The 26,200-nt window shown below is 37.3% G+C and overlaps 3 protein-coding genes and 1 long non-coding RNA gene across 6 annotated transcripts; 2 read left to right on the forward strand and 2 right to left on the reverse strand.

Moving 5' to 3' along the window:
- Positions 1-8,055: 8,055 nt before the first annotated feature.
- Positions 8,056-10,963, forward strand: LOC111197919. 3 transcript variants are annotated; one of them, XM_022709791.2, is made up of 4 exons: positions 8,056-8,232; positions 8,588-9,743; positions 9,866-9,982; positions 10,050-10,963. In XM_022709791.2, exons 2-4 carry the CDS (start codon positions 8,616-8,618, stop codon positions 10,785-10,787), a joined length of 1,983 nt encoding a protein of 660 aa, XP_022565512.2. In that variant the 5' UTR covers positions 8,056-8,232; positions 8,588-8,615; the 3' UTR covers positions 10,788-10,963. The 3 variants fall into 3 exon arrangements, with proteins under 3 accessions (XP_022565512.2, XP_013730062.3, XP_048623449.1); XM_013874608.3 differs by having other exon boundaries at positions 8,064-8,232; positions 8,612-9,743; XM_048767492.1 differs by lacking the exon at positions 8,056-8,232 and having other exon boundaries at positions 8,574-9,743.
- Positions 10,964-13,861: 2,898 nt separating this feature from the next.
- Positions 13,862-17,139, reverse strand: LOC106417161. The gene is made up of 3 exons (XR_001283344.3): positions 14,520-17,139; positions 14,166-14,416; positions 13,862-14,093 (listed from the first exon to the last, which is right to left on the reverse strand). It is a non-coding gene; the product is annotated as an uncharacterized LOC106417161 (long non-coding RNA).
- Positions 17,140-21,408: 4,269 nt separating this feature from the next.
- LOC106407456 (glutathione S-transferase T2-like) lies at positions 21,409-21,846 on the forward strand. The gene has a single exon (XM_013848322.2). The coding sequence runs from the start codon at positions 21,409-21,411 to the stop codon at positions 21,844-21,846; it is 438 nt and encodes a 145-aa protein (XP_013703776.2).
- A 2,339-nt stretch (positions 21,847-24,185) lies between these two features.
- Positions 24,186-25,476, reverse strand: LOC111209608 (cytosolic sulfotransferase 11-like). Its single transcript, XM_022709611.2, has one exon. The coding sequence runs from the start codon at positions 25,366-25,368 to the stop codon at positions 24,361-24,363; it is 1,008 nt and encodes a 335-aa protein (XP_022565332.2). The 5' UTR covers positions 25,369-25,476; the 3' UTR covers positions 24,186-24,360.
- Positions 25,477-26,200: the final 724 nt, after the last annotated feature.

Below are 26,200 nucleotides of genomic sequence, written 5' to 3' on the forward strand. Positions count from 1 at the left end.
AAAGTATACTATGAGGTATCTTTCACAGACCTCTGCGGACTATTTGGATTGAGTGCGGGGGAGAGGACATATGGTCTTTATTGGACTTCAGAGCTGTTGAACTTCTGGGAAACGATTGGCACAGGGGTTTATAGATCTTCTCAGGCAAAGGAGTCACTTATCCGGAGCCCAGTACTGAGATATGCGACACGCCTCATTGGCTCATTGCTATACGGGACAACCACAGCCGCATCAGTCACGCAATGGGAGTTGTGCCTCCTGTACCAAGGTGTGAGGCATTTGCTACCGGCATTTGGAAACTCTACATTCCCACCTGCTACTGCCTTCAACATGGGAGCGGTGCTGGCCGCAAACTTAGCAGGATACAAGGGGAAAGTAACCAAATCCAAGAGCAATGCATGTGGATTTGGTGCAGTGATTACTCGGATCCTTAGACATGTGGGTGTAGACTGTGAGAACCACCAGGTAGCACTGGACAGATCGAACAACATTGCTTGGAACTACCTGGATGTCATTTCTCTAGTAAGTAAGGAGTTCATAGCTGGTCCCCACTCGAGGATCGATCGGGATGGTCCTTACGTCTACGTATTCCAGGACCGAGCGAAGAAAACACTCTACTGCCACCTGCCTCAGATCGGCCTGACTGCTCTACTTTCAGAGGCTGCAGTTGAGTTTCTACCCCCTGCTACCGCACTAGTAGACAAGCCATCCTTCTTCACGCCAAAATATCAGACCAAAGGCAAGGGCGTGGTTGATGAAGAAGGACAAGATGAGGCTGCACAAGCCATTCCAGATGATTCACAACCCCATCAGCTACTCCCATCAGACTCCAGCCAGTACAAGCTGCAAGAGCTTCCACCGAACGCCACTTCGCGCCAGCAACAACATTGGAGAGATCAGAGCATAAAGACAAACAACGACATGCTACACAAGATCTGGGCTGCCATTTCACGTATCAGGCCGTGTCGTTGCCAAAAGGATGATGTAGTTCATCGGGACAACTCTCCATCCAGCTCTGGTTCGGGTTCGAGTGGTACACACATGGTAAGAAAGAGGTCCAAGAGACCCAACGATGCAGGAACATCTGGAGCAGGAGACGAGGAGTAGGAGCTATCACCGGCTATTTTATTTTCTTTTCTATTCTAACGTTTTATGGTCTTATTTTCTGTTAATTTTGAACTGAGTTTTTTTTTAGGTTTCTTAATTATGAGTTCGTATTTCTTTTACATGGTTTCTTTGTTTTATTTGGTTGTGTTTTGTGTAGCTTTTAATTCGTATTCAGCTTTGCCTTGCTAGATAAACCAAATAACTATTATCCAAGGAAAGAGGTTATATCAAGTGTTCCTCGGAATTTCCTCGGTATTTCTTAAAAAAAAAAAAAAATAAGTTCAATGGTAGTCTGTTTCCGAGTCATCATCACCAGATGAATCTGAATCTGGATCTTGGTGAAACTCTCCAATTACTGGTTCATCCTCTACGTGAACGACGGCTTCCTCTCCAAAGTCGGTTAAATCGACTACAAGGCCAACTCCAGCTAAATCTTCTGCTGCACTACAGTTGCCGGATGTGCTTGGTTGTAGTGGGTCTTCCAGCTCAGAACTTCCCTGAACTCGGCCTCTCGGGTTGAGTCTTGTAACAGTAACCCATGGATCATCTCTGTTCCTTACCCGGGGGTACTTGATATAACAAACCTGTAACATTTAGAAAAATTATAAATTAATACACATGATGATGAATCATTCTGAATAATTAACATTTAATTACCTGATCGGCCTGGGAAGCAAGAATGAAAGGATCATAATATTGCAGCTTTCGCCTCGAATTTACTGATATAACACCAAATGCATCTGTTCTCACACCTCGATCTGGGGTGTTGTCGTGCCAATCACAATAGAAAACAGTACAGCGCAATCCAACCATGCCCAAATACTTGATTTCCAAAATCTCATGTATGTGTCCGTAGTATACATCATCTCCTGATGCAGAACAAACGCCAGCATCATAAGTCGTACTCGAACGTCTCCTCTTCTGAGTTGTGAATGCATATCCTCGAGTACAAAATCTCGGATATGACTTCACAACAAAGTTTGGTCCAACGACCATCTCACGTATCCAATCGTCAAATGTTTCACCTCTGGCCAAACCAGCAGACACCTATTAATAGCACATATATATATATTATATCAATAAATGTGAATTAGTATAAATATGTGATAAAATATATTTTAATTTGTTTAAAGCACTCACATAAGTAAACATCCATCCAGTAAATTCTCTCTGCTTCATTTCTTCTAGTTCGTCCTCTGTGGCGTATCTATACTCGAACCGCTTTTCTGCCATGAAAATCCTGTATATGATGACAATAATGTAATTAATTAAGATTTAAATTTCAACTTGTTAAAATAAAAATTTGTAAGCTCATTTATTTACCTCTCATATTGAAGAACGTCTTCGCAGTTGGTGAGCAAATATGTTTGCAAATGACTGCGCTCCTGCTCAGTAAGTCGACGGTCCTTTGGTTTTCCGCTAAGTCGTCCAACGTCTGTGAAAATGTCTGGAACCGTAACATGATATGTTGCCCGTTCGCCTCTATCATCATGCCGAGCAGGTCTTCTGTTTTTGGTCTGAACTTCTGCTGGAAAGTAGTACTCGGCAAAGTTTGAAGTTTCTTCATTGATCATCTGTGCGACTATAGAACCTTCCACCCTACTTAAATTTTTCACCATCTTCTTCAAATGGAACATATACCGCTCATACAGATACATCCATCTATACTGCACAGGACCACCAAGTTCCAATTCTCTTGCCAGGTGAATAACAAGATGCTCCATAACATCAAAAAATGAGGGAGGAAATATCTTCTCAAGGTTGCACTGAATCACGGCTATGTTAGTCTTCAAATTTTCAATACCTTCAAGAGTCACTGATCTCGTGCATAAATCGCGGAAGAAACCACTTATCCCTGCAATTGCTTCATGAACATTTCGTGGTAATATTTCCTTGAAGGCGAACGGAAGGAGGCGCTGCATCATTACATGGCAATCGTGGCTTTTCAAGCCAGTAAACTTTCCTTCCTTTCTGTCGATACAGTTACGCAAATTTGATGCGTAACCGTCTGGAAATTCCACATCGTTTGAAATCCAATCAAAGAACGCATCTTTTCCCGCTGCATCAAGTCGGTATATGGGAAAAGGAGCCCTACCATTCTCATCAACATGAAGTTCTGAACGAGCACATATATCGACTAAATCCAGTCTTGACTTCAAATTATCCTTTGTTTTACCTTGAACATTAAGGATCGTGTTCATGAGATTGTCAAAAAAGTTCTTCTCAATATGCATGACATCTAAATTATGCCTTAGCAGATGATCCTCCCAGTATGGCAGATCCCAGAAAATACTTTTTTTGTGCCAGTTATGTAGTTCTCCAACAGCATCTACCGGAAAACGCTCATGTCCACCGACTTCTGGCGTCCTTTCTGCACCAAAATCTCTTAGTTGTATCTTCAAATCTTTCCCACAAATTTCCGGAGGTGGACTGTCAAACACCCTCTTGTTCTTCGTAAACAAATTCCTACTCCTACGATATGGATGATCAGGTGGTAGGAATCTCCTGTGACAGTCAAACCAACACGTTTTCCTTCCGTGCTTTAGTTGGAAAGCATCAGTGTTATCTTGACAATATGGACATGATAGCCTTCCATGCGTTGTCCATCCAGACAACATACCATATGCTGGAAAATCACTTATTGTCCACATTAGTACTGCCCGCATTTGAAAGTTTTCTTTACACGAAACATCGTATGTTTCAGCACCTTGAGCCCATAGTTGTTGCAACTCATATATTAGTGGCTGAAGAAACACATCAAGTGATCTCTTAGGATGCTCTGGTCCGGGAACGAGAATCGAGAGAAACAAAAACTCTCGTCGCAAGCACAAGTTTGGGGGGAGGTTGTATGGTGTAAGAATGACGGGCCATAGAGAATACTGTCTTCCACTCTTGCCAAACGGACTGAAACCATCAGTACATAATCCAAGGTAGACATTTCTTCTCTCATACGCAAAGTCGGGATACTTTGATTGGAAATGCTTCCACGCTTTTGCATCTGAAGGATGTCTGATCTCACCATCTGTTGAGTGCTCCGCATGCCATCTCATTGGTTGCGCTGTGCGTTCAGACAGATACAACCTCTGCAACCTTTCCGTCAAAGGTAAATACCACATCCTTTTATATGGCACTGGAACTCTTCCAATTGTATCTTTATAACGAGGCTTTCCACAAAATTTGCATGTAACCCGCTGTTCATCCACCCTCCAATAAATCATGCAGTTGTCGCTGCATACATCTATTACCTGATACGATAAACCAAGACCAGCTACGAGTTTCTGAACCTCGTAGTATGAACCAGGAGCTACATTATCCTCGGGTAGAATACCTTTTACAAAATCAGCAATCGCATCCACACAGTCTTCAGCCAAATTATAATCTGTTTTAATGCCCATCAATCTTGTAGCAGATGATAAAGCTGAATGACCATCTCTGCAACCTTCGTACAATGGTTGCTTTCCAGCATCCAACATATCATAAAATCTCCTAGCTTCTGCATTGGGTAAATCTTCCCCTCTAAAATGATCATTTACCATCTGCTCAGTACCTACACCATAATCTACATCCGTTCTAATTGGTTCTTCTAATCTAACCGCTGGCTGAGGTTCACTAGTACTACCATGTTCATAATCAGTTTCCCCATGATGATACCAAATTTTGTAACTTCGTGTAAACCCACTCAAATATAGATGAGTCCAAACATCCCACTCTTTAATAACCTTTCTATTTTTACAATTAGAGCAAGGACATCTTAACATACCTGTTTTTGCTTCCGGTTGTCGGTGAACTAACCCCATGAATTCAGTTATACCTCGTTGGTATTCTTCCGTAAGCAATCTCGTGTTCGGATCCAAATGAGGTCGATCGATCCAAGAACGAAAATAATTTGAAGAAGACATTTTTTATGAATCAAATTCGTGTGTAAATAGAGTAAGAGGGAGGATGAAGATATGAAGTGAATGAAGAGGAAGAGGAGTGCTTGTATTTATAGTTTAAATCCTGCCGACATACCGAGGAAATTCCGACGGAATTCCGACGGACAAAACTAGTTCGTCGGAATTTCCTCGGAATTTTGTAAAATCCCCCAACGGCTCTCCAACGGCTATAATATTTCCTCGGAATTCATCGGTTTTTTCCGAGGAACAGAGTTTTCCTCGGAATTTCCTCGGAATATTCCGACGGACTGTAGTTTCCTCGGAATTCCGTCGGTATATTCCGAGGATTTCATTTTCCGTCGGAATGTCCGTCAGAATATCGCTGTTTTCTTGTAGTGGATTGTGGCTACTGGCAGTTGAATGGTTTGCCTTGTATGCATGCTATGTGTGTCATCACGAACACAAGATTAGATCTTAATGATTATGTCTCTGATTTCTACTTGACTTCAAAATGGCGCCAGCTATATGCAGAAGGTATGAAGCCAGTTCAAGGGATGCAATCATGGCCAAGATTAGGTCGGCTCCCTATTCTTCCACCACCCCCGCGCTTCAACCGTGGGAGACCTAACGATCATTCTAGAAAGAAAGCTCCTCATGAGTCTTTTTCTAATCCACACAAGCTTACCCGCCATGGCCGAGTTCCTACTTGCTCAAACTGTAGGAAGGAAGGCCATAACAAGACTAGGTGTCCTAATCCAGCCGCAGCTCCTCCACCAAAACGTCCTAGAGGTCGCCCACGGAAAGAACATGTTTGAAATGGCTTACTTGCTTTTTTTAATGGCTTTGTTTACTGACATTTGGTGCTTATTTAATGAAGGGAGGGTCTTCAAACTTGCAGCCAGGAGCTACTCAAGGATCATCACAAATTCCACCTTCTCAATCATCACAAGGAGGAACACAAGAAGGGTTTGGATTCTCTACATAACCAAGTGCAGATGTGGTCTTCATGTTTATGCTATGTTGATGTTTTTTTCCTATTTGGTGTGTAAGGATGTTGTTTGGCTTGTCGTTTTGGATTTTCTTGGGTTTGTCATTTGGTGATGTAGGATTTTAAGTCTCAGATTTGTATGGATGGGTAACTCTTTTTGTAAACTCAAGCCCCAATCTAAAATCAAGTTTATGAAAAAATTTAAGTATTGAAAACTAGCAAGTGGTGATAAGTCTATGCTCAACAAATATTACTCAAAAGCTTGTTTAAAACACATAAATTATCTTACATTTTCATACATATTCTCTTACTACCAAACACATAAATTGTCTTACATTTTCATACATATTTTCTTACATTCTCTTACATTTTCTTCTTACCAAACACAAGTGAACTTTCACCTTGGTCAAACATTTCTCACAGAAGACAACAATGGCCACAACACACAAGCCACCAAAAAGCACAATTGTCTTTCTTTTGAAATTTTTCATCTTGTTTTTGCATCCTTGGATTTCTTCTTTCAAGTTCTCGATCTGAAGATTGAGATCATTTATTAAACGTCCCTTCAAGCTTCAGCTCATTTACTTCTTCATGTGTTCCATCCTCAACCCACTTGAACAAGTGTCCATCCTGAAATACACATATGAAGATAAAGATGAAGAAAGTTATCAATGGTTAACACATGAGAATAAGTAGTCTAGTAAATCTTCCCGCTCGGGAAGAAGTACACCGGAAATAAGGACGTCCTGGATTAGCTATGGACTTTGATGTAAAGATCTTAACCGGACTTCCACAAACACATTTTTTTTTGGATATCCTGTCTCTCCATACACGATCCCACAACTATATGAATCGCTCATACATACTGGACCTAACTCCTCCTAAAGACATAACCACCAACGGCAAAGTTCGAAATCTATCTGCTACATACACCTTTCAATCTCACCAGTCACTCGATTCTTCAAAACAATGTAAAGAGCATATGACTTACATATTTTGATCCAGAAGAAATTTGAGTTGTTTCAAGGCAAAGTTTCTTGTTTTTCTCGAAGTTCTTCATCACGTCGCCGGATTTGCTCTCTTATCTCGCCGGAAATCGCCTCTATCGTCGCCGGAATCACCTTCTCTCGAAATTAGGGTTCCAAATTTGGGGATTTCGAGTTATGTTGTAAGTGAGGGAAATTAAAACTAACGACAAACGTTTAACACTTAACAGCTGAATTTTTGAGTCATTAATTTCCCGGGTCAACAAATAGTTGGAGCATAAAATCGCGCGAGCAATAGGTCGGTATTTAAATTGTTGATTTCAAAAAGTTGAGGAATTAAATGTCTATTTTCCCGACAACTTGCATTATTTTTCTCTAATAAGCTTTAGTATCATGGTTAGACAATCAAATGTTACCAACAACACCCATCTAAGACGCATACAACAAATCAAATATGTTAGATGCCAAATTCTTTAATATAGAAATAATCATCAAAGCAATCAAATTAAATCTTTTTATATATAATTCATTCTTACCCAGAACATTCTAAATAGATAAAAAATTCATTACCAAACACATTTTTTGCAAATGAAAACCTCAAACACATATGAGGAAATCATACACGAATAGTAACCTAGATCACAAGCATATCTAGCTCGTAGCTATTTGTCCTTATATGATCTCTTATATTTTGAAATTATTCGAACACTAAAACTTGCTTCAGCTATTTGTCTTGATTACCTTATTCACAATTTTAGCTCGCTAACTAACATACAAACACATATGTTAACTCTGTTAACAAAATGTCTTCCCGCAAAGTCATCTCACTTTCCTCTCAAAACACTAAAAACCATCTGATAATCACCCATCCCTGCTAAAAATTTTGGTATATGTTCCCAACTAGACTTCTGCAAATCTAAACCTCGAAAAACAAACAACAAAGAAATACAAAAATATAAGTATTTATATCACATATAAATTATTTTCCGCGCATAACACGAACAAATCCAAGTAAATCTATAAACAATAAACACAAAGCATTCTCAAAGTAATGGAGAATAATCCACTACCACATTATATATATAGCCGATACAAAGAAATGCTATTAAGAGAGCCTTATATATTTTTCGATTTCTCTTTTTGTTATATCTTTTCATCTGCCGTCAAAAGAAGGGGAAGCCTAGAGAGAGAAAAAAAAAAAAACCTAGCGTACGATTCTCAATCAGGATAACAAAGTCTTGAGAGTTCCGCTCTCAAATCGCCTCTCTGATATTAGGTATTCTTCTCAAATCTTCGATCATAACAGATTACTTTAGATTACTGATCAGATCGATCTGATCTGAAGCTGTTAGATATGAATTTGGTTTTTTTCCTGATCGTTACTTCTCTTTTGGATATTGTTTTTTCTTCTGGAAAATCGATACTATCGATGCGATATGAAGAATTGAATTGAATTGATAGTTTATCTGTTTCCTTATCCTTATTCAGTATTATTATTATTGTCTGTGGTTAGACTGTACGACGATCTACGTATGTTGTTGAAGTTTCCGGCTACCGTTGAGGCTTCAAGCTTAGAAAATCCTTTTAACTTTTGATTCGTTGTTATCTCTTAACCTGAGCCTTATTTGCAGCGATTGAAATCTGCTTGTTTCTAGAATAATGGATGCTGAGAATGAGAAAACCGCCCTCGAGGCCTCGGTTGTTGTGATTGAGAAAGACCTTGAGGCCCCCGGGAAGGATGTGGTTGTTGAATCCGAAGCTGAAATGAATGAGACTGATGTTGGGGAAGCCTCTGACAAGGTTGTAGAAGCTTCCATGGATGTTAGTAAACCAGAGGAGGCAGTGCCCTCTGTTGTTGAGGAGAAGAAAACAGAGGATGATGAGACTTGTGTTGAAGGCGCAAGTCCTTCCGTAAAGGGGTTATTACCGGGAAAGAAGAAGGTTGTTAAGACAGTGAAGAAGCTTGTCAAAAAGAAAGTTTTGAAAGGAGGCGCTTCTGCTTCTGCTTCTGCTTCTGCTGTGGATCCTTCTCTTGGTGAAAGCGATAAGGGAACAAAGAAGGTTGCTGCAGATTCTGAAACTTCTCTTGGAGAAGATGGTGATATGGAATCTACTGAAGAACTCGCTGCGGAATCTCCTGCTGATGAAGAAACGGTGAAAAGCGTTGGGAAGAGATTGCTAAAGGGGAAGAAAGTCCAAGGAGCCCTTAAAACAACAACATTGAAGGAAGCTGGTAAAGGAACTCCTCAGAATGGCCAAGAGAATAACAACAACTCGTTAGCTGTAGACGAGCAAACCAATGGCGTTGAGAAACCTAGTTCGCTGGAGGTGAACACTAGCGAACAAAAGAATGAGGACCAAACTGGCATGGCTGGTGGGGGCAGGAGACGCAAAAGGAGGAGAGGTGGGAAACAGGTCTCAGGCCCAAACAAGAAACAAATGAAAGAAGAGGTCGTCGTCGCTGCTGCTACTGATGCGACACAGAAAGGTATAGAAGAGGAGGGGAAAAAGCAGGTGGATGATGACCTTGAGAAAGATGGACAGGGGAATGTAAAGCATGCTGGTTTGATCTTCATGTGCAACGCCAAAACTAGGCCCGATTGTTTTCGGTTCAGTGTGATGGGCGTACAAGAGAAGAGGAAGGACTATGTGATGAGTATCAAGCCCGGGGTTAAGCTTTTTCTTTATGACTATGATCTCAAACTCCTCTATGGAGTTTTCCAAGCTTCCTCTGCGGGTGGGATGAAACTTGAGCGCAATGCTTTTGGTGGATCCTTTCCCGCTCAGGTAACTTCGTGTTTCACACATATGCTTGCTAGCCACAACTAGTCTTTGCTGATGGTATTCTTTTTGTTGGAATTTTATTAGCTTATGGATCAGTTTGGTGATATTGTGTATTCACATCTCAGGTGCGGTTCAAGGTGGTTAGTGATTGTATACCGTTGCCTGAGAGCGAATTCAAGAAAGCAATCAAGGAGAACTACAACAACAGAAACAAGTTCAAAACAGAACTTACGCGTAAACAGGTAAAACCATCAATTTCCCCTTAAGTTCATATCAGCAGATATTTCATTCATCTCTCTGTTCTTGAAGGTATTCAAGCTGACAAAGCTTTTCCGACCAGCTGCTCTCCCTGCTCAATTGACTCACACTCTGCCAGCCCCTGTTCCTCGTCCTGCTGAGAGGAAAAGATCTGACAATGACCGCTATGCTCCTGGCAGCAGCAGAAGTCATGGAAGGAGTCGCAATGCTGCACCTCCTCCACGCAGAGAAGAGCCACCACGCAGAGAAGAACCACCCCGTGATCTATACCTCACTGAAAGCGAGTACCGAACATACGGCTTGAGAAGAGCAGAACCAGCTCAGCATTATCCAGTACTGCCACCTGATTCTTCTTACCGTCTGGACTCGTACCGTCCATCTGCGGTGGATCATGAGCGGCTTTTGAGACAAGCAGAGATTGAGAGGCATCATGACCGTAGAGAAGTTCTTTTGCCTGAGAGAAGCTACCACCCGTCGTATGATCACGTCCTAAGCTCTAGGCGCCTGGCACCAGAGCCACCATTGGAGTCTTACATGAGAGACCCGTATCACAGAGTTGAGTACCGTAGTCCCGAAAGACTACATAGGACGACATACCTGCCTTGTTCGGGAAGAGAAGACGATGACTTGTATTCACGATATGTTACACCGGACTCATTGGCTGAGTACTACCGATCATCGTCATCTCGCAGATACCCCCCAAGCATTGCTGAATCTGAGTTTCTTCCGCCTTCATCAATAACATCACGGTATGCTTACTCAGGGTCTTTACCCTATTCTCACCGCTGATTTTTACTCAAGCTCTCCTTTTGAATGTATTTGCTGTTTAATGTATGTTTGGATTTGGACATGCTTTCGTTGGTTCACCCAAACTTGGATTGTACTTTAGTTTTTATTTATTTGTCGTTGTACCAATCGCCCTCGGCAGATAACTTTTTTTATCCTCGAATAAATGTTTTCATATATGTTCTCTCTTTCATTTTGAATTGCTTTGGCAAGATATAATATTCTCTTTATGAGACTACCAAACTTTACCAAATTGGTATTTTTTTTTTTTGAATGTTATCGCTGTTAAAGTGTGTTGGATTGATTGTTATGGTCGTCTTCCCAACTTCTCTTCAAGGCACCTTTTGAGTTATGACATAAATGAGGGCTCAAAATCTTTACCAAATCAGACATGTATATTTTCATCAAACGTTGACGCACATCTTTGCTAGTCCGTCCATCCTTTTCTGTAAGTTCGTCCATCCTATTCCACTAGACGAGACTTTTCTTAAGTTCCACTTGTTTGGGCCAGCGAACTTATTATAAACGAGATGTTTTGCCCGCACGTGCCGGCTTAATCGTTTAAAAATATTATTGGTTTATATTTTATTAATTAAAAACCAGTATGATAACTTATTATTTATGTTTTTAGAAAAAATTAAATCAAACATGAAATTATTTATATATATATGACAAAAAATCATTAAAAAAAATATATTTATTATTGTGTTGAAATTTTTTTAAAAAACATTCACATTTTAGAAATATTTTAGAAAATATCTTTATACAAAATGTTTTTAGATGATTAATACTTAATTATAAATTGTTTATATGTCATTTTTCTAACTTTTATAATTGAAAAAAAAATTACGATAGCAACACAATATATAAGAATTATCTTATTTAGAAAATTTCTAACATTATTAATAAAAATTCGTTTTTAATTATAAATAAATTATTTTATATATTTAATTTCATTAAAATATATATGTTTATTATTGTGTTGAAATTTTAAAAGAAAGCATTCACATATTAGAAACATTTTAGAAAATATCTTTATACAAAATGTTTTTAGATGATTAATATTTAATTATATATTGTTTATATGTTATTTCCTAACTTTTACAAGTGAAAAATAAAATTTTAAGATAACAGCACAATATATAAGAATTATTTTATTTTAAAAATTGATAAGATTATTAATAAAAATTCATTTTTAATTATAAATAAAATTCATTAAGAGTAACATTGACTTTAACCACTTATCATCAAAAATTTATATCTTATTTTTAACTTTTATAATTGAAAAATATGTTTTATGATAACAACACAATATATAAGAATTATCTTATTTAAAAATATGTCATTAATAAAATTCGTTTTTAATTATATAATTAATTATATATAAAATTCATTAAAGGGTATCATCGACTTTGGCCATTCTAACTTTTAACGTGAGAGCTCGATTGCGAAAATTTAATTTGCAAATAATAGTATAGATAGTTTCCACATTCTTTAGTTCGCTGATCTTTCTTTAAATACGTATAGTGATCGATTCTTTGTATATTTAGATCACAATCTTTTGTATGAAATTTGGGATCTATCATCTAATTAACTTTAATTAGACTATTTCCAATGTATTTTATTATTTTTCTTTTAAAATAGTGAAATTTTATAACGAAGATAGAGTTTATTCTAATATATTCTTCTAAAATAGCACTCTAACAATAGAATAAAAATATAAGTGGATAAGAATAGATTTACCGGCGTTCCGAAAAAAAGAATGAATAGATCTACTGTTAAATTTTATTATAGAAATAAATATAGTGAGAAGTTAGAAATGTTCTTAGTTGGTCGCTCAACCCAAGTCGTGAAACAACACTTACGAAATTGTATTTTTTTTTTATTTATGACAATCATTTAGAGTAGAACTCTGTAAATTTAATACTCGCTCTATTAATAAATTTCTTCGGTCTTAAGTTGAGTCAGTTCAAAATATGACACACATCAATAAAATAATAAAATAATAAGATAATAATTTGTTAGAAAATTCTATGTAAATGTTAGAGCACAAGCCCAAGCCCATCAGCCCATAATATCTATTCCTATCATGATTGATACTATAAATTTGTGGAATGTTTAGATGTGTATTAACTTTGCTGCCGTAAAGATAGTTTTCCCTTCATTTTATGAATATCAATTTAGAATCATTTTGATCTTGAAGGCAATCTAAAGCTTTCTTCTTTATTTATGTTTCTGCATAATAAAGTTGTTTTGAGCTATGTTTTATCACTTTCATTTATGTCTCAATAAGTTCTTCTAAGATACAAATCTCTCTTATTCACAAATTTTATCATGGTATCAAAGCTTCAGTCGATTTTCATGGGTTACCCCCTATCATATATGTCCCATTAAGATTATAAATTAATAATTTATTTGTATATGTATTTTATACATGTATAAACAATCCATTATATTGTTTATTTTATATTCACATAGAACTATCTTTATATTTTCTTAACATCTATCTATATATATAAAAATATGTTTGCTTCACTCCTGGGGTATCCACGTAGGACGCCACGTCATTAAGTCGCCTCCTGACAGCGCGACAGGTGTCCCCTTCACCAAAACTCTGTGTTTCATTTATTTACGTTTTAAATTTGTTTGGACTTTTAATTCAACACGGTTTCTGTGTTAAGCCCATCATGAGAAAGAGTAAGTCAACGGGTCGTTTTAAGTGGGATAATTTTCTTAATAGATTTCGTCTTCGTCTTCTAGAATCGATATCTAGGGTACATGAGTTCTTCAACTTCTGATTTCTTACACCGGCCATGAAGTTTGGAGAGAGTTATGGGAGATGAATATTCACATACATTCTGTGGTGCGAGCTGCCGTTCGCCTCGATTCATCTGGCTTTCTTCTCACTGGCGAAAGGAAATCGGAACCGTTACAGGCTGCATTCCAATCGCGGCGGCCGCCTTGATGCTGGTAGTATTCCTCTGTCGTGGGGCGGCGGAAGAGCCACCACCACCACCGGTAGAAGATTCACTGCAACAAATCCAAATCTGAAACCAGAGCACCTCAAGAGAAGGGAGTTTCAAGAGAGCAGCGCTTGCTGTCCAAAGATCAGAGACAACAGTGTTGCACATCGAAAGACAAGTCAAGTTCGGCATGCAAGAAAAAAAGCGTTCACCAAAACCAGTCACACGGTTGGAATCGAGTATAAGGGTGTGCAGCTATGCGAACTCTCCAACGATGTTAAGCTTACGGAAATGCAAAGACCTCACATTCAAAACTTCGCAGCTCAAGCCTTGAGAGAAGACATCCCTGAAATAAAAACAATCAAAGCTTAAGAAATAATGCAAAAAGAAAAGGAGAAGACAAAAGTCTATTGCTTACCGCCATAAGGTTTTCCCAAAACAATCGTGTACATCAACAAGATGAAGTTTTTGATTGACAGAACGTATCAAGGACAATACGTACTGATCTTCCAGAGAACAAGAGGATCTCACAGAGAGATCTATTCCTTCTACCTCAGATGCGTTGATCTCATTGCATAACTCAAGTAGCGGGTGAAAGTCATCGTACATCACTCTGTCAACTAAAAGGTTCATGGTGCATCTTTAATTCCTTGACTTTTTATCCTCCGCCTGAAAAGTTCATTTGATTGGATTCAATTGTAAGGTTAACACAGAGTAACAGTGAAACAGAAGCAATACATATATCATATGTAAAAGGATAAGGTAAGCAAACCTCAAAGAAGGCAGATAAAATGGAAGTGTTGGGTACGGTTCCATGCTTCTTACACAATTCGATATACCTAAAACCAAAGATAAACACATTGTAGCTTATTAAGAATCCTACTTAACTTCAATCAAGAGATCTATGATCCAAGACTAAACCAAATTACCAGAATTCAAAAAATTAATCTGATCCAGAAAGCACCCTGAAGCAGATATGTTCACCCCCAAGTAAAAGAAGAAGACTTGAAAAAAACGTTACTTTTTTAATTCCTTAGAGCAAAAAAATATATAACAGAATCAAAACTGATCCTTAATCAGCGAACAAGACAGATATTCAGACAAAGAACACCAAATTAAAACACTGAATCAAAGCGCAGTCTAAATTCATTGCAAAAAGAGTATATAATTTCGTTCATCCAAATCAAAATAAGAGAAAAAGGAAGAGCTCATCGACTTCCATGTCAGGTTTCAGACAATATCACATCTCAACTTTTTTCTGTCTTAATTCAAAAGATTAGACACAAGCATAAAAAGGTGAGAAAAAAAAATCAAAACATACTTCTCCTCAAGGGTGGCGATTTCAGTGAGCATAACCATTCAATCAAATCTTACGCTTGAACTCCGAAAACCTTTTTTTCTTCGATGTTATCTATCACAAACACTTTTCTACACGGAACCAAGTATACCAACTGATTGAGATGCACGAGCGAAGAGAAAATAGAGACGATGATTAGAGAGAGAGGGACCCAAGGGTGCTGCTTCTGTTCTTCTCTTCTCTTCCATTCTTCCCTAAAAAAAAATCAATAGTGCTATTGAAATGTTGCGTTTAGGTTTCTGTAGCGAGCGGTGAAAAACACCCGACTTGAATCATCCGGGTCGAGTCCATCCGACTTAAATGGGCGGGGAGGCTGACATATTAAAAGACGCATGAAGTAGATAGAAGGAAATTTTATTTTTCATTAGCCTTACCCTTCAAGAAAGAAATCATTCTCGCTCTCTTTCAGCATCAAAACACATTAACAAGCGAAGAATTTCAAGTAATTTTTTAACTAATGCATATATTATATTATGTTTTTTCTGTCCCATAATAAATTTATAGTAAATTTAAAATTAAAATAATGTATTACTCGGTATAGCAAATGAAAACAATATAAGAGGTAATAGAATAAGTAAAACAGCAACTAATTATACACTAAAACTGAATAATAAAATTTTATTAAAAATACAAGTACATTCAATATATACAAAATGTTAAATAATCGATGTCTTGAGTACTAAACCCAACCACAACAATAAAAACTCGAATATACTTACTCTATATAGAAAATTTGAGCAAACATTTAACAAATGTATACCATTTCAAACATGAAAATCATATCATTTATACAACCTTATAACCTCTAACAATAATACTAAATAATAAATAATTTTAGTTAGACATATGCAAAGATGATATAAAATGTTTTCTCATTATAAGACATAACAAAAAATAAAATAAAATAATAATTATTTCCTGCTTGCGCCACGTCGGACATAAATAATTTTAGTATATCATTTCAATCATGAAAATGATATCATGCTAATAAAACCTTATAATCTCTAATAATAATAATAAAAATAAATAATTTTAGTTAGACATATGCAAAGATGATATAAAATGTGTTCTCATTATATAACATAACAAAAAAAATATAACTAACAATAATATAATGTCAAAAAACATATTTGACAACAAATAGTACAAAAAACAAAAACAAGTGACAAAAATAAGCAAACATCAAACGTTACGTAAATAGATATAATGTCATTCATCACTTAAAATTTCCTACTAGACAATAAACACTATTATACACATTTCTTGTAAATATAAACCTAAAACACAACCCACCAAATCATACAAAAAAAATAAAATTCGAGTTTACAAGTAAAGTAAACCCCGCCCGTAGGGCAGGCGATCCTAGTTTAATATATTTTGATGAGATTTAGTAAAATTACATCTAAAGTCACATTTAACATCTATGAAACATATTTTATACTCGCTCTATTAAAAAATTCTAATTAAAAAAAAATATTTATTAAAAATAAAATTATAAAAAAGAATTTTTTTATAAATCTATATTATAATAGATGATTTTTTGCTCACTCCTCAGCGCGTCACGTCAGCATTTTGTGGGTCCCACTTTTAAAAAGTGTCAAGTCCATGGCTCGAACCCAGGTTATTGGGATTTAAACACTAACATTTATACCACTAAGCTAAATGATACTTTGCAAATTGATGACCGAACCTAATATATATTTATGAAGGTCGGAAGCCCTTGCTTTTTCGGCTTTCTATGAAGGTCGGGCCTACAAGTGTATTATGGGTTTCATTTTTAAATGGGATTCATCACGTTATATGAAAAAAAACTCAAGCTTGCAACAATTATAGTTTTCTCATATTGTAAACTGTTTTCGTTTAACATGAATTTGAGTTTTTTCCATCATTGTCTCAAACAAGTCTGAGTTACAGAGTTGCGCTGTGTGTCTGTTCGTAATCTATTTTTCACCGGTGAACTCTTCATCTCCCCATCTTAAATCGCCTGATCATAAATGTTCCTGATTTGTAGCCCCTCTGTAAACCATATATATATGATTCTCATCTTTGATGAACCCAATCTGCATGCATCTCCACAAAACTCATTGATTTCTCTTAACTTTAACCATCTTCTAGAAAATGTTTCTCTCTGCCTCTCCGGTTCCTCAAACCGGCGTCCCAGCATCCGTCACTCAACCTTCGAGTCTCTCCGTCTTGGTCGTAGTAGTCAGAGCATAGCCTCTGGCTTTCTCCTCTTCTGGGATTCTCTGAACTTCAAGAAAGATAGGGAGTTTGTGCAAATCACGGTTCTCTTCCTTGATGAAAAGATAAGTTAATCTTCGATCTATCAAATTTATTTAACATAATTATTTTAATTGATTCTTTATTGAATAATATTATTTGCAGATTCTGTGATTCATGGGTTTACTCCCGTCGGACGTGCTAATCATTACATGCCATCTTTGAAAGCAGGTTCCATTGTGAAAGTCGATCGTTTTGAGGTTACTAGGTGCTTAAACATGTACAAGATAACTGATCATTCATTCCTCTTACGTTTCATCTCACTAACCATTATTGATGGAATCGTCACGGGTGCTCCTGAGATCAATCTCGACCGTTCGACAATCTCCAAGTGATTGCGAACACAAACCTAGAACTCCAAAGTATATTATCATATTGCATCTGGGTTTATATTATGTTTCGATATCATAACAGATATTTAAACTCGCAGATGTGGTTGGAAAAATTCGTTCTGTCCAGGGTTCTGGCCTCACCAAAGAAACAACTCTAGTCGTTATCTGTCTCCTCATTGATCCGTAAAAGAACAATCAACACATAATTTCCTTTAGATTATTGTCTATATTGTGCTAACATCAATAATCAGAAATATTTATTACCCAAGATTTGTGGTCGTCTATTTATCTCCCTTATTTATCAGTCTAATTTTACACAAATCTTTATTTTACAGCTTAAAAGAAACCACAATAACTCAAACAATCAAAACACCAAAAACTAGAATCCCCAAAAAGACGAATCATTGTTGATCACCTCTCTTTTTATCTAATCTTTGAAATAAACTTCAAAACAAATTTATCAAACCAATCAACTCAACTAAAACCCAACGACACATACATTGAGCATCTAAAAAAATACAAACTACACGGCCAGCTATTTAAAATTGTACAAACTTACTTTCGCAGATGCTTACGAAGAAGACGAAGACGACAACCAAGATCAGTGAAATTACCTAAACAAAAAAAGCAGAGTAAGTTACAAACTCTGAAAAATACAACTATCAATGATTTTTGTTTACATATTACCCATCAAATAAAAAAGAAACAAACACAGCCACACCAGGAGATACAAGAGACAATCTCAACAGACACAAAGGCGACAACAACATCTTCGCATGCTCACCCCTCTTGTCTTATGAAAATAGCTTACATGCTCAATGTCAACAAGCCAATGCTATTGTCTTCTTACGAGAAATACATATATTCGTTTAAAACCCATTAAGGCTCAAATACTAATTGTCACTTATTTTATAGTTATTTCTGCAAGTCTTCATGTATTAGTTTTAAAGGTCCGGTAAAAGCAATACGTTTTTTTAAAAAAATATAACCAACATAATAAGAATAAAAAAATATTACTTAATACACACAACTTACACAACTAAACTGGAGAAAAAAATATTCAAAAACAAAATGTACTCTCAACAACTTTAATATAATTTATGTAGTCTCAACAATACAAGTAATAAATTAAAAAGACAAACAAACAATAAGTTGACACATCAAGCAACACCAGGAACTATATTAATCACATTACTAACACAGTTTAGTCCTTAATGAGTGGAGAAAAGTGCATACACAGTTCATCATCACAACTCTAACCCTATAACAATAAAAAAACTTGAAAACAATGATCAATCCAAAACGCAAAATTCACACCTACAATAACTCTAACAAATACTGAGATGAAACGAGAACTCTTTCCACAATTCCGCGCTTGCACGGAAGCAATACCCCTAGTTAATAGAATATCATAGTCCCAACATTAATATCTCATAGAATTTTTACTGTACAACTTTTACCGAAACCCTCCTTCAAACTTTACCTAAAATTATTTTACATAAAAAGTTCTCGATGGTTTTTAGTGGCAAGTATTTTTTTGAATCAAATATTAGATTTAGAACTTAGCAGTAAATTGACTCCAACCATTTTTGTCTATATGGTAGTGGTGACTTAGAATCTTGAAGGTAGTTTTGAGACCTAAGACCATGTTTATCCCTAGTTTTTAATGGGATCCTTAGCCCAAATAAGTGAATTAATTAAATCAAAACAAAAGGAAAAAGAGATTATTGATCCTTATTTTGGGATTTTTGTGATCGGTAATAAGGGAGGTGTTAGAGGCACGTGTCAGCACAAGAGGCAAATGTATTTTTTTTCTATTTTCTTTTCTGTTTTCTTTTCTTCTCTCCTCTCACTTCGTTCTCTCATCTCTCTTCGTTTTCTCCGTCAACAAAGAAGGAGCGAACCGACGAAAGATCCAAACCCATGACCGTGCCTCCACCACTGATCCTCCGTCGTGGTTCTCGTCTTCTCGTCTTCTCCGTCGCCGATCGAAACAACCACCGATCGAAACCACAACCGATCGAAACCCACAACCGATCGAAACCCACAACCGATCGAAACCCACCAGCAAGGACGACGGCTATCACGATCCAGACGGCGTCTCTCCGTATGGTCTCGTCATCGCCGGCAGTAGAAGGATCGAAACCCACCACCGATCGAACGTCTTCTCTTGTTTCGTCCTCCGTCTTCTCTCGTCATCACCGCCAGAAGAAGGATCAAAATCCACCAAGGACGAAGACTGTGTCGGTCCTTACGGCGTCTCCTCTGTCTTCTCTCAGTCCCGACGAAGTCTCCTCCATCGCTTCACGTCTTCTCCGGCAGAAGAACCCACCACGGACGACGAGTGTCTCAGTACTCATCAAAGCCGCAATTCCGTCTTCTCTCTACTTCTCCGTCAGAAGACCGAACGAGACCACCACGGAAATCGACTCTCTCGGTCTTCATCACGGCGTCGATGCCGTCTTCTCTCTTCTTCTCCGCCAGAAGACCGATCTCTTCAACTTTGAGATCACTTCCGAAGTGGTAAATGTTTCGAACTTTGGCTCAGTATTTTTGGTATTAAGTTTGTTCAGATTGAATCCGGTAACGTTTGAGACTAGTTAGTTTAGATTGAGATTGAAACTGGTAAAGATTGAGACTAGTTAGTTTAGATTGAGATTTAAATTAGCTAGTTCTTAATCTAGCAAACTGGTAAATGATTGGAAGTTCGGCTCTGTATTGTTGTGTATTGTTCTCTATAGATCATCTTCTGATTTGGTTTGGTTTACATTGAAATCATTTATTTACATAATTTTATTTGCTTTGGTTTGCGTTGATGAATCATGTGAGGAGGCAAAGATCTGAATGAGCAGCCAAAGACAACTTATTTCTTAGAGGTGTTGGCCCGGTGAGGAAGGGTGTGAAGCACTACTTGAGACCCTCGATTAGGTTAGTGTCCAAAACTTCATAGTTGACTGCTTAATAAATTCTGGTTAGATTTAGGTTATGGTTGTGATGAATGCTTGCGATTAATAGTTGTGTTCAATGCTTGTGTTATATAGTATTGCTCTGATGTGAGCTAGATAATAAATTTGTTAGATACTTGTCTAATCACCTCAACTCAAATAAAATCAAAGAGTAAAGCTAATTAAAAGCCACCTAACACGAACTTCCTCTCCTATCTCGTATTAAAACATCACATTTCTCTCTTTCTTTTCATCAATAAACACATTTCTTCTTCTTCCTCTCTTCTCTCACATATCAGGATATGGACCAATTTTGTTGAGCTGTTGAACAGTCAACAAGATACTATCTTTCCTGAAACCTTTCCTTATGCACGTTTTTCACATGGTGGTGAGCACGGTTCATCTCAACTCCCTACTGAAACCTCTAGCTTCTGTGAAGAGTCACCAACAAAGCGGAGAGGAAGAAGGAAATGGACAGTGTCAGATGATCTAGTCCTCATTAGCGCCTGGCTAAACACGAGTAAGGACCCTTTGGTGGGCAATGAACAGAAAGCAGGAGCTTTCTGGCAACGCATTGCAGAGTACTAAGCAGCAAGTCCAAAGGTGGAAAGGGGTGAGAAGATAGAGCCCATTCAGTGTAAGCAAAGGTGACAGAAGATTAACGATCTTGTTTGCAAGTTCTCTGGATGCTATGCGGTTGCAACAAGACAGAAAACAAGTGGTCAGAGTAAGGCTGATATTGTGAAAATGGCACACACCATCTTTGCCAACGACCATAAAACAAAATTTAACCTTCACCATGCTTGGGAGGAGTTGAGGCACGACCAGAAATGGTGTGAAGCTGCAACACACAAGATTACTGGAAGCAGTAAGAAGAGAAAGTGTGATGGAGCACAATCAGATGGAGCAACTTCCCCTCTCTGTGATCAAGCAACGCAACGACCTCCTGGTGTTAAGGCGGCGAAAGCAGCAAGCGGTAAGAGAAGTATAGGAGATCACCAGGAAGGGAAACGAACAGCTGAGTTTCAGACAATGTGGTCTATTAAAGAGAGAGATTTGATCGTTAAAGAGAGACTTTCGAAGCAACGTTTGCTTGAAAGTCTCATCTCCAAAAAAGACCCACTTTCTGAAGTTGAAGAAGCTCTAAAGCAGAAGCTAATAAATCGAGTGTTTGAAGATGTTTAATTCCTCTATGTTTCAACTTATGTTATTTCTCTAGTTTTCTTGTTCTGTTTCATGTTTCTCTATGTATGTTTCAAGTTGTTGTGATATGTTGTGTTATAAAATCTCTGTTCTTCTATAAAATTGTTGTTGTGTTATAAAATTTCTCTTATGTTTCATGTTTCTGGTGTGATCTTTCATCTGTTGTGTCTTTATATTTGTGTGCAGAGAGACAAAGATGATGATAAGAGGTCACGAGACAAAGATGATCACGGGTGAGGTTGCAAGATTGTTGAGAAGAAGAAGCAAAAAATGTCAAAAGAGAGAACAAGTTTGTATGTATGTGTCACGGGTGTTGTACTTATGTTTGTATGTATGTGTCACAAGTGGTCACAAGGTTGTATGTCTTTTACTAATGTTTGTATTTATGTGACACGAGAACAAGTCACGAGATGTTGTAATCTATACAAGTCATTTGCTCTATATAAAGATTTCATTCACCATCCATTGTAATCACCAAGACTTCTTTTCACCTTCTCACCAAACGCTCTTCTTCAGAGCTTGGAATCACCAAGACTTCTTCTCACCTTTCTCATCTCATCATCAGAAAGCTATTCTCCTTTTCTCATCATCTCAAAGCTATTCTCACCAAATGCTTTTCTTCTTCTTTTTTTTTTTTATCACAACTCCTTTTACGAATTATTTAAAAATAATTCTCCTTGATCAACTATATTTATTCAATGGCTTCTTCTTCTCATAACACTTTTGATCAAGATGATGAAAGTTTTGATCAATATTTTGATCAATATTTTGATGACTATTTTGATCAAACACTCGAGAATTTAGCAAATAATTATGGTGATCAAGAAGTCGAAAGAAAAAGAAGAAAAAAATGGGTTCATATAGAAAGAAACCGGGAAGAAGGCGATCAACGTTTATGGAATGATTATTTCAGTGAAAATCCAACATATCCTGAAAATCTATTCCGACGACGATTTAGAATGAACAAGTCATTGTTCATGCGTATTTTTGATCGACTCTCTAATGAAGTTTAATACTTTCGAGAAAACAAAGATGCTCTCGGAAGGCGTAGTCTCTCTGCACTTCAAAAGTGTACAGCAGCCATTCGTGTCTTGGCGTATGGTTCTGCGGCTGGCGCTGTTGACGAATACCTCCGACTCGGTGCAACTACTGCTCGGTTATGTGTCGAACATTTTGTCGAAGGAATAATAAATCTATTCGGCGATGAGTACCTACGAAGACCAACACCGGCTGATCTTGAACGTCTACTTTATATTGTTGAGCAACGTGGATTTCCGGGGATGATAGGAAGCATCGATTGTATGCATTGGGAGTGGAAGAATTGTCCCACCGCTTGGAAAGGGTAATATTCACACGGTTCGGCTACACCCACAATCGTATTAGAGGCGGTTGCTTCGTACGATCTATGGATATGGCATACGTTTTTTGGACCTCCAGGTACCTTAAATGATATCAATGTTCTTGATCGCTCACCAGTTTTTGATGACATAATAAACGGTCAAGCTCCGCAAGTTACTTTCTCTGTCAATGGAAACGAGTATCGTGAGTATCGTTTGGCTTACTATCTCACCGATGGTATTTATCCGAAATGAGCAACTTTTGTCCAATCTATTTCACTACCACAAGGTCCGAAAGCGGCTTTATTTGCTCAACATCAAGAAGGTGTCCGAAAAGATGTCGAGCGTGCTTTTGGAGTCTTGCAAGCTCGATTTGGCATTATTAAACCAGCACGTATTTGGGTTAAAGCCAAAATCGGGAAGATTACGAGAGCATGTATCATACTCCATAATATGATAGTAGAAGACGAACGAGATGGATACCGTCATTTTGATGTTTCAGAGTTCCAACAAGGAGAAGACAACGGAAGTTCACATGTGGATCTCACGTATTCTACAGACACGCCTTCAAATATCGCTAATATGATGGGTGTTGGAACTACTATTTGTGATAAACAAAGACATCGATAACTGAAGGCTGATTTGGTTGAACATATATGGCGTAAATTTGGACGTAATGAAGACAACAACTGAGCTCGAATGTTTCTTTCTAAATTTTCTCGTTTATTTTAGTAATCTTTGTTGTAATGTTTTTATTTAAAATCCTATGTTGAAAATGTTTTTTTATTTATATTTATTTAATAAATAATTTTTTCTTAAATTTTTTTTTAAGAACCCTTAATTAAGAAACTACCAATAGAGGCACAAAATCGCACAGTTTCTTAATAGAGTTCTTAAGTCTCACTAATGTACATTTATATAGTTAAATAATCATTAAGAAATCTATTAAGGATCCAAGGGATAAATATGTTCTAACGTCGCCAATTCGCAATAATAGCCTTTAGACTTAACCTTTATGTCTGCTCAATTTAAAACAACATAACACAACCTTATTGAAATGCCAAACCCGAGCCACGCATGAAAGTTCCAAATCAAGAACATAACACATAACTTCATTTGCTGAAATTTAATGTGTAAAGAAACAGAGCATATCACAACTTTATTGAAATATCAAACCCGAACCTCGCAGTCTAGACTCAACAATCTCGTCTATAGTTTTCGCCATTTGAGGAGTGAGATGATTCTTCCAGTCACCAATTTCACCTTTCCTGAAAAACACATTAGTATCTACACCAACTCTTATTGTCCCATTCTTATTAATCTCCAAACTGCTCAAATTACGCAAACTACACAAGTTCACGATCTCCTCCACCGATCCACTCTCTTCTTCCTCCTTGGTGAATGGACAGTTCAAGAACTCAGCGAGTCTCTGGACTTGAAGACGAGGGTCCTCAATGATCTCTTCATACTTCATAAATAGGACATGCTCCTTATCTTCTAAGCTCCCTTTCCAGTAGCTCAATACGTGCTCCCAATAGGGTCCGTATAAGTGAACTCCTCTACAGTAAGCATCAAACATGAGCTCAAAACTGGCTTGATCCATCTCCGTGCGATGCAACTTGTTCCTATAATGCCAAGCGGAGACAAACGTGTCTTTGATACCTCTACACACGTACACGATTTTGCAAGGCGAGGAAGAAGAAGACCTTGTGGTGGCTTCAAGCAATGTCTTCAAGTGCATGTGTGTAGAAAAGATCATAGGAGAAGGAAACTTTGTGACATCAGGAGTTTGGCTACCAGCGTATAGCTCAATCTCAAGAAATGGGACAAGGTCATGAGGGTTTTGTGAGAGCAAAGGATGTGTTTCGGGATTTTCGCTGTATTTTTCTCTATGTAAAACGGCAAAGACTATAGATTTGAGCCAAGTGGTACCACCTTTGGGCAAAGAAGCAAGGATTATGTCCTTCTTTCGTGGCTGGAAATGCTCTTGGACGTCAAGAACGGCTTGGAGTGTGTTGGGATAGTACCAACAACCTTTGTAGTTGTAGAGACTGTAACCCATAAAATCTTTGTCTGAGGGAAGAGAAGATATCAAGTTCTTGGTTTCCTGGCTAACGTTGTCGTCTTTCATGTAGTTTGGAAGGTGAGGTTCTTGAGAAGCCTCCATTTTGAATGATGATTCTCTCTGTACACTGAGAAATGATAATGGAAAAAGACGAAGAGAAAATACTTTTTGATTGGTTGCTTTGAAAATTTCAAGTCTGGTATATAATAAAGGCTATTATTACCAAAGTGCGCACCGTTTATAGTTATGTTTGTGGACACTTTACCCGATATCCGAAGCCGCATCCGAACCCGATACGAAAAATCCGAACCAAAATCCGAACCGAAGTAGCAAAATATCCAAACGGGTATTGAATTAGGAGAGATTGGATATCCGAATCCGAACCGGTAATATCCGAACCCGAATGGATATCCGAAGATAACCGAACGTATGTATAATTAACCTTATATTTCTAGTTTACATCTCTCATTTTATATAAAATATTTATATTGATACTACACATACTTTAAGTTCATATGATATACGTACAATTACGGAGAAAATGATTTGCTACTCACTTAAAACGCATGTCAAACTTTTTATTTCAAAAATTAACAAAAAATTACATCCAAAATTTAAAAACAATAACCCAATTAATGTCTTTTTAGTTTTAAAAAGTTATGTCCAAATCTATTAACCATTCAATCTATTAAAAATAAAAAAAATTAGTTAAGTGAAAGTTATATTTTTAAATACAAGAAATTTGAGAAATAAAAAATTTAATATATTTTTTCAAAGTCTAAATATCCGAACCCGATCCGAAATAACCGAATCCGAACTAAAAATACTCGAACCCGATCCGAAGTTTAAAAATACCCGAACGGATTCTACACTTCTATACCAAAATACCCGAAAATCTGAAATACCCGATCTGAACCCGAACGGGTTTCCGAAC

This window comes from Brassica napus, chromosome C9 (assembly GCF_020379485.1).
Source record: "Brassica napus cultivar Da-Ae chromosome C9, Da-Ae, whole genome shotgun sequence".
In the NCBI taxonomy this organism is placed as follows: Eukaryota; Viridiplantae; Streptophyta; class Magnoliopsida; order Brassicales; family Brassicaceae; genus Brassica; species Brassica napus.